Source organism: Chaetodon auriga, chromosome 11 (assembly GCF_051107435.1).
Source record: "Chaetodon auriga isolate fChaAug3 chromosome 11, fChaAug3.hap1, whole genome shotgun sequence".
NCBI lineage: Eukaryota > Metazoa > Chordata > Actinopteri > Chaetodontiformes > Chaetodontidae > Chaetodon > Chaetodon auriga.
In genome coordinates this window covers 1,265,125-1,284,336 of record NC_135084.1, presented here as the reverse complement: position 1 = coordinate 1,284,336, position 19,212 = coordinate 1,265,125, and the positions used below count along the sequence as shown (strand labels likewise).

The following is a 19,212-nucleotide window of genomic DNA, read 5'->3' as shown; positions in this document are numbered from 1 at the left end:
TGTTGAAGTGCCATTGAAAATTGATCATTTAAAATATATTCGATTGACCATAGTGAGAAGCAGATGAGTCCCTCGTGTGAATCATTAATTAATTCTCGCTCTGTAGGATGAAATCACGTTGCGCGTCTGCGAACCATCCTACATGCGTGACGCCCTATTGATTAGACACGCCCTGGAGCGATGAAAAGGTTAGTCGCGCATCGCGGACTTTAGTTTTTAGTTAAGTAGTTTCTTTTCCTTCAGTCTTGCTTGGTTTTTGTTTCTTCTTTCTTCTAGTCTCGTCTTCAGTTTTTCTTTAGTCTAGTTTTGTGTTAAGTTTTTTTTCTTTAGTTTCAAGTATTTTTCCGCTCCGTCGTTTTCTCAGTCTTTTTTTGTTGCTGCTCACAACTACACAGAGTGGCCTGATTTAATTCTGCAGAAAACGCACTTTTCTAATCTTCGTGAAACTTTCATTTTTGCTCGCCACACCAAGCCGCATAATTTCTATTTTTGTTGTTAAAGTCTAGTCACGTAATAATAATTTTGGAGACATTTTCGACCGGCCATCGAAGAATTTCTCAATCTTATTATTAGTAATCAAAAGCCTTGCCAAACGGCCAACAACTAGCCGACCGCACCAAAGACCTGTAGCCTGCTGCTGACCTGCTGGTCCGGGTTAAAGAACCATCAGAAGCCGTTCCTCGTCTGTAACCGACACCGAAGACCCTCAGCTCCCGAGACATCCCTGTCCAGCACCAGTTCTCATCAGCGGTTCGCTTGATTCGTCCTGCAGACTGCTGTACGGGCCAGAGTGACAGACAACGGCGCGGAGCCTCTTCGTGTTAGTTCGGAGCAGACCTCTACAGGAACATCGCTGACAAAGTAGGCATACCTAAGCGGTTTTGAATAAGAGTTGGTCCGTGAGGTTGAGATATTGTTAATTTGTCTAAATTCTCTAGATCGTTCATTCAACAAATTAACTTCATATTTGCGTCCCCATTTCCCTTTAAAACCTACTTCTCACTATCGCCAAACTCATTTTACCATCCTCTTGCCATAAGTTCCTCTGTGCAGTGTTTGTGTTAATTTACCTCATCCATATAATCTTTTACATTATCCATGATTCATATTCATTTCATTATTGTGTTTAATAAATAATCTTTTGCATACAAGTCGTTGTCAGACGGTGTCCTTTTGAGCTGAATATAAACAATCCCTGTACTGAGAGTTTACGCCTTAGATTATCAGACTGATCTACTGTTGATTCATTCGTTCACTACATCAGCTTTAACAGATATAATATACAAAATCCTTCGTAGCTGACGAAGGTTGGTGCCCCTAGTAATATTAACGAATGTAACATTGATTTAGAGGTAATTCCCCTACAAGGTGCACTCCGAGATATTTGTAATCCTCAACCACTGTGACATTCTCCCCCAGAATGCACAGTGGTTGTGTGGTTGTCCTGTTCCTTCTAAAATCAATAACCATCTCCTTGGTCACAGTCCCCTGTGGTGCTCCTGTACTACTGTCCACAGTCTCAGACAGAACGTTGCCCAGTCAGACAAACTGCGGTCTGTCTGTAAGGTAGTCAGTAATCCAAGAGATTGTGGGCGTGTCGACTTCCATCACTCACAGCTTCTCACCCAGGAGCAGCGGCTGGATGGTATTAAATGCACTGGAGAAATCAAAGAAGGTGATCCTCACAGTGCTGCTGCTACAATCCAGGTGGGCGTGAGCACATTGCAGCAGGTGCATGATGCCGTCGTCCACACCCAGATGGGGTTGGTAGGCGAACTGTAGAGGGTCCAGTGATGATTTCACCTGTGGTCGGAGGTGGGCCAGGACCAGCCTCTCCAGCACCTTCATCATGAGTGATGTAAGGGCAACGGGTCGGTAGTCATTGGGGCCATCTCAGATTATCTCAGATTTTATGTACCAATATGTAACAATAGCATGAGGGAATTTAAAGTAATTGTGTATTTGCAGTATATTAAGTATACTTAAAATACTGCCATTTTAGGTTTAGAACTCAAGTTGGTCTTCTGTACTCACTGCTCAGTGTAATAAGTACACAATTAGATGTACCAGTTTAGCACACTTTAAGTACACTATTTAATAGTCTGGAAGCAAGTACACTTTAGTATGCTTAGTATACTGATATTTAGTATATTTTAGTGCATTTTTTCACAAGGGTAATTATGTCTTGATATGATATTAGTACAAAAAATACATTGTGAAAGAGTGGAAGCACATACATTAAAAGCTTTTGGAAGTCTGGTTCTGAAAATGCCGCAAATGCTAAAACATATAGAAAAGCTGAAAACACATTTGCTCAGAATTACAAAATGCAGAAAATACTTAAACATACTGAAAATACAAAAAGGCCTTCAATCATAGCAGCTGCTGCTTGAGAACATTATATCCTCCTCATCTGGCTCATATATCCCGTGTTTACCTGTAGAATGTGGTGCACTTTCACTGTGGCATCAGCGGCTGAAAAGTAGGATGATTAAAAGTAAAATGTGCTCTGAAAAGCAAACTCATTATTTATTAAGACATTTATTTTGTCAACTGTTATTAACTGTTATTGTATTTTTCTTTATTATACCAAAACCATCATGTCAACAATCAATGCTTTGAGGAGCAAAAACAAGATTCTGTTCACCTCATATTAACATTAAAGGTGCTATGTGGAAGATATGGCCAAGATTATGACTGGTTAATGCTAATAGGACCACCAGCTGCACGGCTAGCCAAGCTAACAAGCCAATGGCAACTAGTAGCTACAGCCCTAGATAGCTACAGCAAAGAGTACAGTGAGCAGCAATTAGCAGTTATTTGGTGATCTGCTGCCCTCTACCTGTTAGGAGTGACCATGACCACAAGCCCTGGATAGTTAAAAAAAAATTAGTCAATTAAAGCAAACTGTATGAACCTCAGTGGTGGACGGTGTGTTTTTTGTTGCTGTGTCCTGATCACCGTATACAGCTCCTCCATTCATTCATTCATTCATTCATCTTCTATACCGACTATCCCTTTCGGGGTTGTGGGGGGGCTGGAGCCTATCCCAGCTGTGAACGGGCGACCTTCTTGCTGTGCACTACCTGCTGCTCCACCGTGCCGCGCCACAGTTCCTTCAGACAACAAGAAGAAGAAGAAGAAGAATCAGGGGGAGACATTCCCCTTTATTATCACACAACATGCACATGCTGGACACTGCACACGAAGGTGAAATTTGTCTTCCGCATTTCTCCCATCCTGGTCGTCCTTCCTCCACGGCAGACCAGGAGCGGTGGGCTGCCATCCAAGCGGGGCCCGGGGACCCAATTCCGTTTTGTCACCATTGGTCAGGTGGTGATCTTCTTGCATGTTTTTAGTGGGGGTATGTTTTACGGAGGATACCCCAGGTGAACACGGGGAGAACATGCAAACTCCACACAGAAAGGCCCTTTTTTTTTTTCCTCGAGCAGCAGGCACCGAAGGCATGGTGGAGGACACATCCCGGTGCCCGCAGCGAGAATCGAACCCGGGACCTTCTTGCTGTGAGGCGACAGTGTTGCCACTGTGCCACCAACATATTGTAGATACTTTTTTTTATTACCATATCATATATGATCCTTTAATCTCTGGCCACAGTGTCTAAGTAAAGAGAAAAGAAGTGTTGTGATGGCAAATGGCAATGCCTCAAAGTGGAATGACTTCCCTCGCCTCTGATGGCACAGCAGCGTGGTCCAACCCAAGTCACACTCAAATCAATAAGCACAAGAAGGATTGGTGTGGGTTTGACTTCCTCAGGCACTGGTACTGCAGAAGACACGAGGCCTGTGGAGACATTGTGTTGTAAACTGAGAGTGACACTCAAGAAAAAATTAATATTAAACCGTACATTTTGTATGAGTTTTAATTTACTTTTTTACATGTGTGTATAGTAAATGATTGTTCGATGACAAGTCACTGTTTTGAATTTAGAGTTTTGTTTTGCTCACGATGGTCAATGAGACTTTCCCCACTTTCATCGTCACTCAGCGTACTTTAAAGTATGCATCTGTTTTCTTGAGGAAGCAGAGGGAAACTTTTTGTGCCCTCACGTCTGTTTGTTACATCACATTTAGAAAACATCTTCTGTTTTTATGCAGATTTAGTGCCAAATTATAACTTCATTCTAATCTGTATGTCACCCAAGGAAAAAGGCCTTTCCCCTGATGTATGTTTGCAGTGGCCTTTTAACAAAATGAGGTAACAAACTGGGCCGAGCCTGCTAATTACAATGTGGTTTCACATCTCTTTACAACATTAAATAATCAAGACATTAAGTATTATCAGGACTGTGTCTGTATTATTTAATCAGATCTGATTCAATGTGGTTTAGTCTTTTAGTCTTCCACAAAGTGAGAAACAGAAAAAGAATGGTCTATTGAAGCAGCTGAGGCTGAGATATTTTGTGTCCAATATGGTCAAGCTCAGAGAATGCTATAGCCTACATCTCCCATGATGCCTACTTCAAACCAGTGAGCACAGCACCAGCAACACACACACTTAAACCTTTGATTTAAAACAACCAAACTATTCTAACTGAGAGAAAATGTGTTCATGTCGGACTTAATCGCTTATAGAGACTGAAAAAAAAAACAGTTTTTAGCACATTTCTTAACCACACATTCACACTGTGTGTTCATTTGCAACTTAAACTTGTCACTTAAATCAGTCAGATATGCACAGATGCAGGTATAGAAACATGATTACCTGCAGCACCATGTGTGGGACTCTTCAGACTTGCCTTTTGATAATTTACAGGAACTATCTGCATATTTTTGCATGTTGAAATACCTATAAATAAATATGTTGGTAAATATATAGTATATACTGTTTTAACTTCTCAACATTTCTTAACACTAAGTTCCTGACTTGTATTTATATTGTGTAAAGATTAGTCACAATAAAACAGCTCATGTTCATATTTTTGTACAGATATACACTTTATGAAACTCAGTTCACTGAACAGGCAGGAAAAAATAACAACATCTTAATATAACACATTTCTGGGTTCACTCCATCATTCAGAGTCTCATTGGCAGGAAGAAGCAGCTGACTTGCCTGTCTTGTTTTTTTCTTCATCACATTCCTCATCTTCCTCCTTAAGATGGCAACACACACTATGTTCACACTCATATGTTGAACAGTCATCTACTGTAACTGTACATACTTTGTTTCCGATGGTACCTTGACAGTGAGACTGCTGTAGATCTGTGTCTCGCAGGGAAACTATCCCAGTACAGTGTGTTCAGGGGACAAGTTGGAAGTCCACACAAGAAGCCTCAAAGTGTGACAGCATCATGCATGTACTACAGTGCAGCTTGTACCTTCAGTCTATATTACCTTCAAGCTCTAACTCCCTGCAGAGTGCAACAAATGGTGACTACAACAATAAACTGTAATGCAACACCTGATCAAAGCATCATTTTCTGTATTTTCTTTGTCTTGTATTTAAAAATATGCAAAAACATGCTTTCCTTCTCTTGAAATGGCTCCTGATGTCCCTCTAGGCAGGCCAGGATGGTGATGGTGGAAGTCTTCAATCAGGGCCAGATCCAGAATGTCACAAGCTGAGACCCAGGAATGCTCCTATAGGCAGTTTAGGCAATAAACACTATGTTAGTGTTTTAATTTATGGTATGCTACAGTATTTTTTGCCAGCTGGTTGTTGCATGGAGAATGCTGGAGCTTGATGTATATTGTATTGATAGTCTACGTTTGGTAGTTTTAGATCAAAATTGAAAGTTAACCATAATTAACCATTAGGAAACAAATGTTGGAAATAATTTGCCAATAAGAACTTGTGAGGGAACACTAATTAAACACAATTGTATTTTCTTCATGAGCATCTAGGTAATTAAAAATAATACTTGAAAACTGATGCACAGCAAGCTCCCTGTCTAGCAAGTGTGTGTTTGATTTTAAAATGTTACTTCAGTGAGGCTGAAATTTGAATAGCTCGCACATTTATATTTATCTGTTATGTGTGTTTTAGAGCTGTGTCATCTGTGACTTTGTGATTGGTAGCTGTTGTTTGCAGCTAGTGATTTCTGTTAGGGTCTGCAGTTTTCCCCTCCTTTCCCAATTGTGTTCTTGTGTTTCCCTTCCCGTGTCTCCTGTCTGTTTCTTCGCTGTCTGTTGTGTATGTGTTTTACTGCAGGGTGTAGCGGACAGGTCTGGTCCAGCCTCCTCCTCTCCTGAGCACACCTGCTCTCAATCACTCAATCAAGACTCACCTGCTGGCACAGTATTTGAGCACCGGCCTTCCTTCCAGTATTCATTGAACTGTCTGTTTATCCTTGTGGTAACAACTGAGACTCCTGTTTTTTTTGTGTCCAGGTGGACTTCAGTCTGCGTTCTGTTAGTCTGTACCAGAGGAGAACTCTGGATCTGGATTCCTCTCCAACCTGTTCACTCTCTCGTCATCCCCTTCCTTTGAGGATCTACAAGGCTTGTCTGTTTTTGAATATTCATCAAACTGTTACCTTTAAACTCCACACCTGAGTTAAGCGGTTGGGTCCAGCTTCTCTGCATGCAAATGTAACATTTTCCCTTTCTTATATCATTAGGTGCAAATGCTATGAAAGAGCAGCCAGTAATTATCCTGGGCTTTCTGTGCTTTGTTGTTTTGGCCTAATTAAGGTCAATGCAGAATGTGCTTAATTCTGCATTGTGTCACACTAATCTGAATGTTGGTGAAAAGGATCTCAAGTAAAAGTCTGGCACTTGGGGTTTGGGTTGCTTGCATTGCAAGCAAATATGTTCCCTTGTCAGAGCTGTGTTCATAACTGTGTTGTGATATTTGCTTCTGTAATGCACATGAGAATTCATAAAAATACACCTCATCTAACTTCACAGTGTGCTTTTCAAAAACTTGTTGACTTTAAAGTTTCACACATACAGACATAAGGACAAATGTGTGGGTAGGCCTAGTTTGACAAGTCTAGTTGAATTAACATGTCATGTGGACTTCTGCAGTACAAGACGTGAGAACTTGAAGACCTTTTACTCTCATTTGATACAGCTTGATATGCATGTCATTGATGGACATTATTCTTTGAGTTTACAGACGTTTACACAAGGTGAGATGCATTTTGATGCTGCTATCATATGAAGTTGCAGGTGGAATGGGCCAAGTCACTATTGGACCCTGGATGATCGCCCTTGAGGGTTGTGTCATATCTGAGGGCATCACACCAACCTTTTGACGGGACTTGCTGCTGTGTTTGCACTCTACCACATATTCAACCTCCAGTATCAAGAACAAGTGGCCTGTACTCTGAATTCATTCAGAGGTACTCCTTTCATTTCATTGTTCGCATTATAGTTTTGTTTTTTTTTTTTGAGAATTACAATTGTTGAAACCTCAATAACCACAAATCATCACTTTTCACAATTAAAGGGAAACTAGCTATGACTTTCCTGATTCGGGCATGAAACATTTGTGCTTTGCCTTGCACTTTTGCACTGCTGTACTACTTTTAAACTATTGCATTTTACTTGATTTCAATACATTCTATGTACTCTTAGTGGTTTTATTTCCCATTTTATGCAGGTAGGCCTGGCTTTGTGCACAATGTCGTGTTGAAACAGGAAAGGGACACTAGAGTTGAAGAACACTCCTGTCTAAAATACATGTTGTCCTTTTCTTTTCATGTCTTCCAGCACCACTTAATTAGGATGCAAATACTCTAGAACTCAAATGAGAGGACAAAAAAATCTAATTTAATTAGACCAACCTGATTAACACCCAAACCATGACAAATCAGTCCAAAACACATGGATATTCAGAGAATGTTTCCACTCAAAATGTATTCAATTAAATCAGCACCTTTGAAATTTCACAAAGTGTTATTTCACTGAAACCCATCCACCACCAAATCTCTGTATTTACAATCTATTTTGCACATCTGCTACATTAATATCTAAAAAATATAAAAATAAAAATGCATTTAATCCTGGATAACCTCTATCAAAGACCACATGAGAAAAGAGGGCAAGAGAGGACATAAGGTATGATCTCGATGAGGCCTTGCACTGCTGTACTGTGTATGTACATGTCCTTTACATGTATGTACAGGTAAGACAATCCATGCGGCAAAGAAGTGCCATTCCTTTATTTTTTAAATCACCTTTTTTTTTTTTTAAGTTGAGCCAATGTGATATTGATGTTGATGTGCCTATAACGTAAGCCTAACAGGTACCTGACTACTTCCTGCTGGTAACATTTATTAGCCCTAAGTAAAGAAGAATTAACGTTGGGACTGTCCTGAAATCTACAAAGACTGGACAACCCATACACAAAGTGCAATATGCATTGGCTGCAGACAAAATAAGTAACTAAGTACCTCTCTGGGAAGCAAATGTGATAAAGTAACTGCTTTTCTGCAGCAGAAGTTGATGCTGAGAAACAGGACAGGCATCAAGATTGCCCCTGGTGTGTGTTGACCCTGAATGCAACAGAGGCTAACCCCAAAGCAGGACCGGACTTGGGCTTTCTGTTAGAACAGAATACAACACTTTTTTCATTGCACTATAGTAGCTGTCAAACTGTGACTGGTTTATTTCAGTGTTTACCTCTTACAAGGCATGCAGCCTTTGTAGGAGCTCTCTTTCACAGAACTGAAGGCTAGTTCGCCGAACTTGGACCTCTTTCCCAAATTGTCAGCAGCCGATTCATCAGTTATCCCCCAACACATCAAAAAAATGAAAATCACAATAATGTGAGGAAACTGGATACCATAAAGTACTCACTGGTTGGGACCTCAAGAGCCTTAAAAATGAATAGCCACATTGACATCAATGTGACTGGTCAGAGAAACTAGTAGTAGTAGCAGCTGTTAAGAAGCAAACCCTTGCAACTTTATTTGTATGACTACAATTTCCAACAACTCTGCAATGAGAGAGTGTAAGAATCATGAAACAAACCTTTAATGTATGCCATGACAGCTGACAGTCTCTGTCTTCAGTCTCAGCTGTGGGTCACCACACTGTGAGGGTGGCATGGTATGAGCCAGCTTTCTATGTGTCAGATACTGGGAGGGAGCTTGTACAGTTATGATTCATTTAATTTAGATAGATACTGTATGTTTAAAATCACATCCCAGTGTACACATGTTCACACACAAACATTATAGGCACAGACAGAAAAGAAACTGTCATCTGTCAGAGGCAGAAAGTCCTCTGTGCTTGAGGAAATGCGGAGGTGAAGGTTCAGGTTATAATCAGTTCGGTTTGACAGTGCTCTATGTTCCAGAGACTGATGGGAAAAAGCAACCTCCAGCCATCCCAGCCATATATAGTCTGCTGTGTTAGAATCCTTCAATCCACTTTGACCACACTGTAGATCTTCGTAACAAACCAGAAACAGGCAAAGAAGCCGATTGTACCTGAGGAAAGAGAAAATACACATTGAATTAGAGCTACAGTACTGTGTAAAACTTTTAAGCTGGTGTGAAAAAATACTGTAAACTAAGAATGCTTTCAAATGCATACAAAGTGAGCACACAAAAGACAAATCTAAATCAAATCATTATTTGGTGTTACTACCCTTTGCCTTCAAACCAGCATCAATTCTTATAGGTACATTTGTACAAAGTCGGTTCGTAGGATTATAGTCAAGTGTATGATCAACCAGTTATACCAAACAGGTGCTAATGATCATCAAGTTCACATGAAGGTTGAAACACAATCATTAACTGAAACAGAAACAGCTATGTAGGAGGCTTAAAACTGGGTGAGGAAGAGCCAAACTCGGCTATCAAGGTGAGGTTGTGGAAGACAGTTTCATGTAACATGTCATACACCATGGCAAGACTGAGCACAGCAACAAGACACAAGGTAGTTATACTGCATCAGCAAGGTCTCTCCCAGACAAAGATTTCAAAGCAGACTGGGGTTTCAAGATGTGCTGTTCAAGTTCTTTTGAAGAAGCACAAAGAAACGGGCAATGTTGAGTATCATACATACAGTGGTCAGCCAAGGAAACTTAGTGCAGCAGATGAAAAACACATCAAGCTTATTTCCCTTCGAATTTGGAAGATGTCCAGCAGTGCGATCAGCTCAGAACTGGCAGAAACCAGTGGGACCCAGGTACACCCATCTACTGTCCAGAGAAGTCTGGCCAGAAGTGGTCTTCATGGAAGAGTTAAAGCCAAAAAGCCATACCTCCAACATGAAAACAAGGTCAAGCAACTCAAATATGTACAAAAAACATAGGAAATGGGGTGCAGAAAAATGGCAGCAGGTGCTCTGGACTAATGAGTCAAAATTTTAAACATTTGGCTGTTGCAGAAGGCAGTTTGTTCACCGAAGGGCTGGAGAGTGGTACAATAATGAGTGTCTGCAGGCAGCAGTGATGCATAGTGGAGGTTGATTGCAAGTTTGGGGCTGCATTTCTGCACATGGAGTTAGAGATTTGGTCAGGATTAATGGTGTCCTCAATGCTGAGAAATATAGGCAGATACTTATGAGGGCCACAGCCTAGGGCTCCTCGATGGGGTGCCAGGGGATCCCCAGAAAAAATGATTTGTTTTGAAAATAAATATAAAATAATAATAATAATAAAATAAATATTCTTCTGTAGAAATTAACAAAATACAACATAAATTATTCTGTGGCAACTACACAAGAATCTCCAGTAACATGTTCAACATTTTCCTAATACAAAAAAAATTAACCTTTTTAAAAGGATATATGAGCTGAGCACTCAAAAACTACGACAGCGACAAATACAATCAAGTCAAGTCCAGTTGAACTGTGCATTGTGCAATTCTGAAAACATTAACCATGAAGAATTAACAATTCTTTTGCAGAAAAAAACCATATCTGCTTTTTCAGGAAGGATATGCGATCTTTCTGGACTTGTGGTGTCTCCAGCTGTGGAGAACACCCTCTTAGACAGGGTGGAGGACGCCTGCACACACAGAAAGCTTTCAGCCAGTCCTGACAGTAGGGGCAGAGTCTCTCTCTTGCTCCACCACCATAGGGTGGCGCTATCCTTGCAGGGGATGGGGGGCAGGCTTCTGTACCGCTAGATCTCCTGATCCACTCAGAAGCTACAGGTAGACGTGAACTGGAGTGAGTACTGCCAGCCTCTGAGCCACTCAGACTCTGTCCCTCGTCATGGTCATCTAAATGTAGTGCACGAGAAGGCATTCATTTAACGTCAACAGTTAGTAATAGCAGGCTTTACGATGAGGCAAATGGCGCTCGCATAATAGGCAGTGTTAGTTACTTAGTTACCTGCAGTATTAACAGCAGATGACGTGCTAATGTTGCCGCTGCTGCTGGGTTGAGATTCACTCTGGAGCGGATCGAAAGCGCGACATTCATTCAAAGTTATCACATGCTGTGTGTGCAAATGTTTCTGCATATTGGTAGTATTTCCTCCCTTTAAGGAAATATCCACTTTGCAAGTATTGCAAGTTGCCCTGTAGTAGTGTTGTCTCGTTCGCGAACGATTCGTTCAAAAGAACGAATCTTTTAAGTGAACGTACTGAACCAAATCACTTCCAAATCACTACTGTCAGCAGCGCCGCCTGCTGACAGTTCAACTGAACTGAGAAACGAACAAATCATTTGACAGTTCAACTGAACTGAGAAAGTGAACTGAGAAAGTGAACTGTCAGCAGGCGGCACTGCTGACAGTTCAACTGAACTGAGAAATGAACGAATCACTTGACAGTTCAACTGAACTGAGAAAGTGAACTGAGAAAGTGAACTGTCAGCAGGCGGCGCTGCTGACAGTTCAACTGAACTGAGAAATGAACGAATCACTCGACAATTCAACTGAACTGAGAAAGTGAACTGAGAAAGTGAACTGTCAGCAGGCGGCGCTGCTGACAGTTCAATTGAACTGAGAAATGAACGAATCACTTGACAATTCAACTGAACTGAGAAAGTGAACTGAGAAAGTGAACTGTCAGCAGGCGGCGCTGCTGACAGTTCAACTGAACTGAGAAACGAACGAATCACTTGAGGGAGGGACCGCACGCGCCGACTGCGCCGCGTCACCGACGCATGAATCACTCAGTGAACTACACTCTCCTGAATCATTTTCCTCTGAGGGATACACTTTCATGGCGACCGTTGTTCCCCGTTGTTTTAACAGATTTAGTTTCCAGATAAACAAACTTAAAATGTTATGCTGGCAGTAATGAGGAGCGACGGAGGGAGATAGGGGTGTTTTGTGTTCATGTGTACCTCGGAGAAAACTAACTTTTTTTTAAACTCTGCTAAATTTGCCACCGCAACAACAGTACAGTAGGACACAGCATGTAATAAATAGTGTATAAAACCCGCAATTTGAGAAAACGCGTGACTGTCTGATCATCTCATTGCAACAATTTGCGAGGGAACGGTGCATATTCAGTGTGAATCCTTCACTGAATGTACTGTGGGGTATACGTTCAGTGAACGGATCACTCACTGAACGTCGTACTGCAGGAGGAGACACTGAAACAGGAATCAAGCCATATAAACATAAACACACACCTCCACTTGTTTTGTCAGATTTAGTTTCTAGATAAACAAACTTAAAATGTCATGTAACAAGTAGACCTACTGTATAAAAGAAGTAGCAATAGAATGAAATATAAGTAAGTGATTAATGGCTGAAAAAATAGTGGTAGAACAGTTAAATAGCATACCATAGGGTAGGACACTTAAAACATCATGATTTATAATATAGTTATATATAATTTTATATTTACAAATGTGTTTGTCAAAGCAACACAGTCACAACACTCTCGTCTCCTGGTCCTGGAAGCTGTGAACTGAACTGAAACTTGAACCATTCAGCCGTATATCAGTTCAGGAGTCGCAGGCTCCTCCTGCCAAGCACTGAATGATTCGGTGATTCAGTGAACGAATCTTTTGAACGAATCTTTCTAGTGAACTGATTCTAGTGATTCAGTACATCTAAAAGAACTGGCGTGCCCATCACTACCCTGTAGTCATCCTTTTTCGTGAAATGTAACGAAACTTTCAAGCGTTTGTTTTCGAGCAACACACGTTGCGTAGCTTGCGTAAGCTGCGTAACGTGCAATGCGCAACGTCATTCGCGCTCAATGGAATTGATAAGAGAATCATTTGCAAAATTGGCAAACCATTCCGAGGAATTGAAACACTGGGAACCGGTACTTCTACTACTCCTAAACTACTCCTTCAAACTACTACAATGGTTTCTGTCCTGTGTGCTAACAGATACCAGATGTCACTGATAGCTAGACCAGTAGGGGACTGGACTTATGTAAATGAGATGCAATGAGCAGCACTACGTTATCTGGCTCCCCTGGTAGGTGAGAATCTTTCAGGCTGGATTTCTCACTTAAGTGGCATGAGGAGTGCCTACATTCAAATGGCAACATCTTCTTCAAATATTTTCAGATTTCCATGTTATACATTGTTGGAAAGCTTAGAAACTACACTTTCAGAATCTGTAAATAACTCAAAATGCCCCCCGGGAGACTGTTGCTGGTTTTCTCGTGGCTGGTCACATATTGTATTGTAGACTTTATATCGAGGTATTATCGTACCGTGAGTTTTTGGCATTGTCACTAAATTAGGACAAAACTGAAGTTATTGTACTAAGGCCCTTAACACACTCACTATCACTATCTGATGATATAGCAATTATGGATGATAATTGTGTGGGCCTCCAGCACCACTGTAAAGAGTCTGGGAGTTATCTTTGATGTAAAACAGATGTAGTAACATTGTAAAACTCAGGCACATCCTGTCTCAAAACAATGCAGAAAAATGAGTCCATGCATTTGTTACTTCCAGGCTGGATTATTACAACTCCTTACTATCAGGCTGCCCAAATTCATTGCTAAATACTTTCTAGCTGATCCAGAACAGTGCAGCTTGAGTTCTGACAAAAATTAGGAAAAGAGATCACATTCCTCCAATATTAGCCACTCTGCACTGGCTCCCTGTAAAATCCAGAGTAGAATTTAAATCCTTCTACTTCCTTACAAAACCCTAAATGGTCAGCCGCTATCTCACCTTAAAGAATTCATAGTACCTTATTGTCCTCTAGAATGCAGGCTTACTTATGGTTCCTAAAGTCAACAAAAGCAGAACAGGAGCCAGGGCATTTCAACAAAAGCATAAGAGGAGCCAGGGCATTTAACTATCAAGCTCCTCTCCTATGAAACCATCTTCCAGTCTCTGTCTGGGAGGAAGGCACCATCTCTGCATTTAAGAGTAGGCTTAGAACTTTCCATTTTGATAAAACTTATAGCAAGGGCTGGCTTAGGCTTGCCTTGGACCAGCCCCTAGTTAGGCTGCTATAGGACTGGACTGTCAGGTGACTTTCAATGATCCACTGAGCTCCACTGTTCCACCTCTCTCCCTCTCCACCTATTCACTTTCATGTCCTACCAAGGCATGTTACAACTCAGCTTCTGCATTTCTCTCTCTGTCTCTCAACTGGTCGAGGCAGATGGCCGCCTACTCAAAGCCTGGTTCTGCCTGAGATTTCTGCCTGTTGAAAGGAAGTTTTTACTCGCCTCTGTCGCCAAGTCACATTTAAAAATACCTCAGATCTGACAGCAAGATTTCCAAACATTAATCTGAGGACTTTCAACCAACTTTTAACCTCCAAAAAGAATCCATTTGTAGCCGTGTTCATGAGAAACGTAACTGTGATGATCTGGAATGGAAAACTACAGCAACCCTCCCTTCTTTTTTATATACCTACCAGTGAATAAGAAAAACATGAGAGCCATGATCATGGTGTATCCAAAATACAGGATGGTGCTGGCCAGTCCAGTGATCTGCAGCTTAGAGAAGAAGTAATGAATGGCATAGACCAGGAAATAGACAGCAGTGAAGCCGCTGGTCAGGAAGGAACGCCAATGCCAATGGTAGTCCTGTGAAGAGGAGAAATACAGCCACAGTTGAGATGTAGGGGAAGAAACAAACTGTTTTGTAAATTTAGGCCCTGACAGAAGAGGTTAAAAGCATGGCCTCTGTTATGCAGAGCTTGGTTTCCAGAGGCATGAAGTGCTGGTAAGTGCCGGTGAGTTTAAATCAATCATAGTAACACAGAAATTAGAACAAACTCAAGCCCAAATACAAACAAATATAAAACCTAAGTTTTTCTACACTATGCATCTTTAGACTTCATGTCAAATAAATGTAATAAAATCAAACTCACTGCAGATGAATTCTGTATTTTAAATTTGTAAATTACCCTTTAGATTTCATACTGTTTCCCTAATAACATTCTAACTAATTCCTAGAGATTTACAGTTTGTTATCATTTCAGTATTAAATTTCCTTGTCCCACAGACACCTTGGAGTCCACAGTGATGTAGCTAAACACCTGCAAACATATGAGGAACAATGATTTCTTGCTGCAATGGTATACTGAGTGGCAACAGTACGTTTATATAGGAAACTGGTAAAACTTACCAAAAAGAACAAAATAGCTGTTAACAACTTCAATACAAAAATATCAGTATGAAACATGAAGATTATAATATTAAAGTTATTGTAGTGATTATACTATTCACCTCAGCACATAAGTGGAAGTAGCAGAGCAGGATGGTAGCCTCAGAGCAGGTGATGACCAGGATAATGAAGACAAGGAAAAGGAAGCCAAACATGTAGTACATTTGATGGGACCTGGATGACGGAAAGAGACGTGTCTGACCTCTTAAATGGACTACAGCAAATACAATAGATAAAATACATCCACCATATTTAGTAAATACAATACAGATAGTCAGAGCAAAAGTAGATAGTAAAAGAACGCTCTGCCAAATAAGACAATTTATTTGTGGTTTTCATCTCACAGTTGAAGAGTCATTCTGTAATAATAATAATTGAAATGAATGAAGCAATTTTTTTAAGGAATTTATTTATCTGTACTTGTCATATTCATTCTAAATCAAAATCAGCCCTTGATTAGATGAGCCCATGTAGTTGCAGAATTTTGCTTTTTTTCCGTACTTAATTCTAGTAGCAAAAACTTCTCTTTTCACTTTCCTTTCATTAGTCTCTGCTTTTTCAAATGCTAGTGATTGTGTCCCCTCGTAATCCCTCAGTTACCTTTTAAATGATCTTTTTTGTTGTTGTTTTTATTTTAACTCTTGTAGTCAATGTCTTTTAACCCTTAGTCAATGTCCTTTAACCCTTTTTTCCCCTTTTGCCCTAGTTCTTTCTTGTATTTATTGCACTTTAAACACTTCCAAGTGAAGCACTTTGGTGCGGCTCAGTCGTCTGTAAATGTGCTATAGAAATAAAATTGACTTGATTTGACTTGACTAATCTTGCAAGGTGCATTCTGACTTTCTATGAATAATTACAGCCAAACCTTTTTCTTCATTCTCACCAGATGGAGTTTAGTATGAAGAACAGCTGAATAAATATACACCCAAAAGGCAGAATTCCTCCCATGATGATACCAGGGAAAGGCTTTGTGTAGAATGACTGCTCTGGGATTTGACGAGGAATCTGATTGGTCCGGACTGGATGCTCAATACCCTTAAACAATCATCACATCAGTCACAACAGAGGGAGAGGGAGAAAGAAAGATAAGTTGACAAGTTTTTTTATTTTTCATGTTTGGTTCTTTAGTGACTTCAGTACTTGACTGATGATGTTGACATGACAGCTTACTCTTTCTATAATCCACCACTGGCATTAAATGTATTGCAACAATTACAGAATGTAGTAGGTATTAATGGATATATGTGGTATGTGGGTTTATATTTACTTACTGCCTTCTTGAAGCCAAAGTATGCGCCTATGAAGGTAAGTGGCACTGAAATACAGAACCAAAGCGCTAATATGGCGACCAGGGTCCCAAATGGCATGGCTGCTGAAGACCCTTCACCCCACAGGATCAAGTTCATCACAAAGAAATCTGCAAATACCACCCTGAGCAGAGACAGAGGGGGTGTTAATGACTGAGAGACTGTGATCAAGTGATTGTGTCTTTATCATGCAGTAACCTTCTACCCTGGTGTTGTGTCCATTATTATATTCAGTGTTTGAGCCAGCCGAAACAGTCTTACCAAGGACAAAGGAAGGCTGTCAGCAGAACGTTGGTTTTCCACTTCTCTCCTCCAAAAGCTGACAATTAACCAAATACAAAGACAAAGAAGAAAAGGATTTTTAGAAATCAAATCAAATTGGAAAGCTGTTGTGTTATTAAATTGGATTACATGTACTGTTTACATTTATTTGCTGAGGATGAATCAACTGCCACTGTAGAGCATGCAGTGTTTACAATGAGTATGATTTTGAGCATGAATGTGCTCAGAAAATGTAATTACTTTTACTCCTGTTTTAAAAGTAAATAATAATGTCAATAAAATCTTTGTTATTTTTGACCAAAGAAAACAGTAATTGATAATTGTAAAAGAAAGCCTTAATTTCCTTCAAAACACAAAATACTGGCAAGGAAATTCACCATCGATGGTGCAGCTTTTGTGGCTGCTAAATCTACATAAATAAGACAAAAGGAAACAATGTAATTGTCAAAGCACCTGCAAAGGTTGAAATGTACCTCTAACTGTTTTGCCCAGCAAATACTGTCTCAGTGCTCTGGTGCCCAGTGCATGAACTTAAATGAGATAATATATTATTGGGTGCAAAGTTGGCCCCTTTCTGTGCATATGAGCCTGATTGAAAAAAAAAAAAGTCCAATTCACAAACACCAGCACTAACAGCCACACACAAAGTGAAAATTATTAACATCTTCAAAGAGTTGTATGACAGTGAATGAATGACAACCTCTGGGGGACAGAATTCAGGAGGGCAACAGCTCTGGGGAAGAAGCTGTTCCTGTGCCTGCTGGTGAGGGAGAGGAGGCTCCTGAACCTCCTCCCAGATGGGTGGGGGCAAACAGTCCATGGTTGGCGTGAGAGCTGGTACTGCTGATGCTGTGTGCCCTTCTTAGACACTGCTTGCGCTGGAGGTCCTCGATGGCAGTTAGCTGGGCACCAGTGATGTACTGGCCGTTTTTTTTACCACCCCTTGAAGAGCCTTCCACTCGGATGCTGTGCAGCTATGGTATCATACTGAGATGTAGTTGGTCAGGATGCTTTCAGTGGTGCAGTGGTAGAAGTTAACCACAATTTGACGAGCCAGGTTAACTTTCTTCAGTCTCCCCAGGAAGTAGAGGTGCTGTTGAGCATTCCTTACCAAGGTGGAAGAGTTGAGGGTCCAGGAGAGGTCCTCTGAGATGTGGACACCCAGGAACTTGAAGCTGGAGACGCGTTCAACCTCAGCCCCATCGATGTGTATGGGGGTGTGACTGCAGCCTTTAGTTTACCTGTAGTCCATGATGAACTCCCTGGTCTTCTTGGTGTTGAGGGTCAGGTTGTGGGTGAAGAGGGAGTAGAGGAGAGGGCTCAGCACACAGCCCTGTGGGACACCAGTGTTCAAGATCAGGGTGGCGGAGGTGTGGTCGTCTAACTTAACAGACTAGGGTCTGTTGGTGAGGAAGTCCAGGGTCCAGTTGCAGAGGGAGGTGCTAATGCCAAGGTCACTGAGTTTGTTGACCAGCTTGGATGGGATGACTGTGTTGAATGCTGAGTTGAGGTAGATGAACAGCATCCTCGTATATATTGATGTTGTCCAGATGCGTAGGTGTGGAGTGCGGTGCCATGGAGATGACAACCTCCGTCGACCTGTTTGGTCGGTAGGCAAACTGATGGGGTCCAGTGTGGGGGGAAAAGACAGCATTTGAGGTGGGCCAAGACCAGCCTCTCAAAGCACTCGGTGATGATGGGGGTGAGTGTGACAGAGCGGAAGCCATTACGGCCCACTGCAACTGACTGCTTTGGTACCGGTACAATGGAGGTGGTCTTGAGGCACGTGGGGACTGCTGCCGCAGCCAGTGACAGGTGAAGATGTCAGTGAAGACCCCAGCCAGCTGTTCTGCACAGGCCTTGAGCATGTGGCCGAGTATGCCGTCAGGACCAGTAGCCTTACGGACGTTCACCCTGCTGAGTACAGAATGCAAGTCATGAGTGGAGAGCGTGAGGGTCTGTTCATCTGGGTGGGGAGCAATTTTGATGGCTGGTTGTGTGTTGCCTCGGTTGAAGCAAGCATAGAATTTGTTGAGCTCATCAGGAGGGGAGGCATTGCTGGTTGGTGGGGCTGTCTTTTTTGGCTGATAGTCAGTGATGGCCTGGATGCCCTGCCACATGCCACGGGGGTCAGCGTTGCTGTGGA

At 41.4% G+C, this 19,212-nt stretch overlaps 1 protein-coding gene across 2 annotated transcripts in view; it reads right to left on the bottom strand.

Annotated features, from left to right (window-relative positions):
* Positions 1-7,808: 7,808 nt before the first annotated feature.
* Positions 7,809-19,212, bottom strand: part of LOC143328404 (transmembrane 9 superfamily member 2-like) — a 41,049-nt gene continuing 29,645 nt past the window's right edge. Inside the window, exons 12-17 of one of the 2 annotated variants that reach the window (XM_076743523.1) lie at positions 17,046-17,103; positions 16,749-16,908; positions 16,361-16,512; positions 15,540-15,651; positions 14,723-14,894; positions 7,809-9,404 (exon numbers count right to left, since the gene is read on the bottom strand). In XM_076743523.1, coding sequence (XP_076599638.1) covers positions 9,337-9,404; positions 14,723-14,894; positions 15,540-15,651; positions 16,361-16,512; positions 16,749-16,908; positions 17,046-17,103 — 722 coding nt within the window. In that variant the 3' untranslated portion in view covers positions 7,809-9,336. The remainder of the gene's footprint in view (positions 9,405-14,722; positions 14,895-15,539; positions 15,652-16,360; positions 16,513-16,748; positions 16,909-17,045; positions 17,104-19,212) is intronic. The other variant, XM_076743524.1, reaches the window with a different exon arrangement.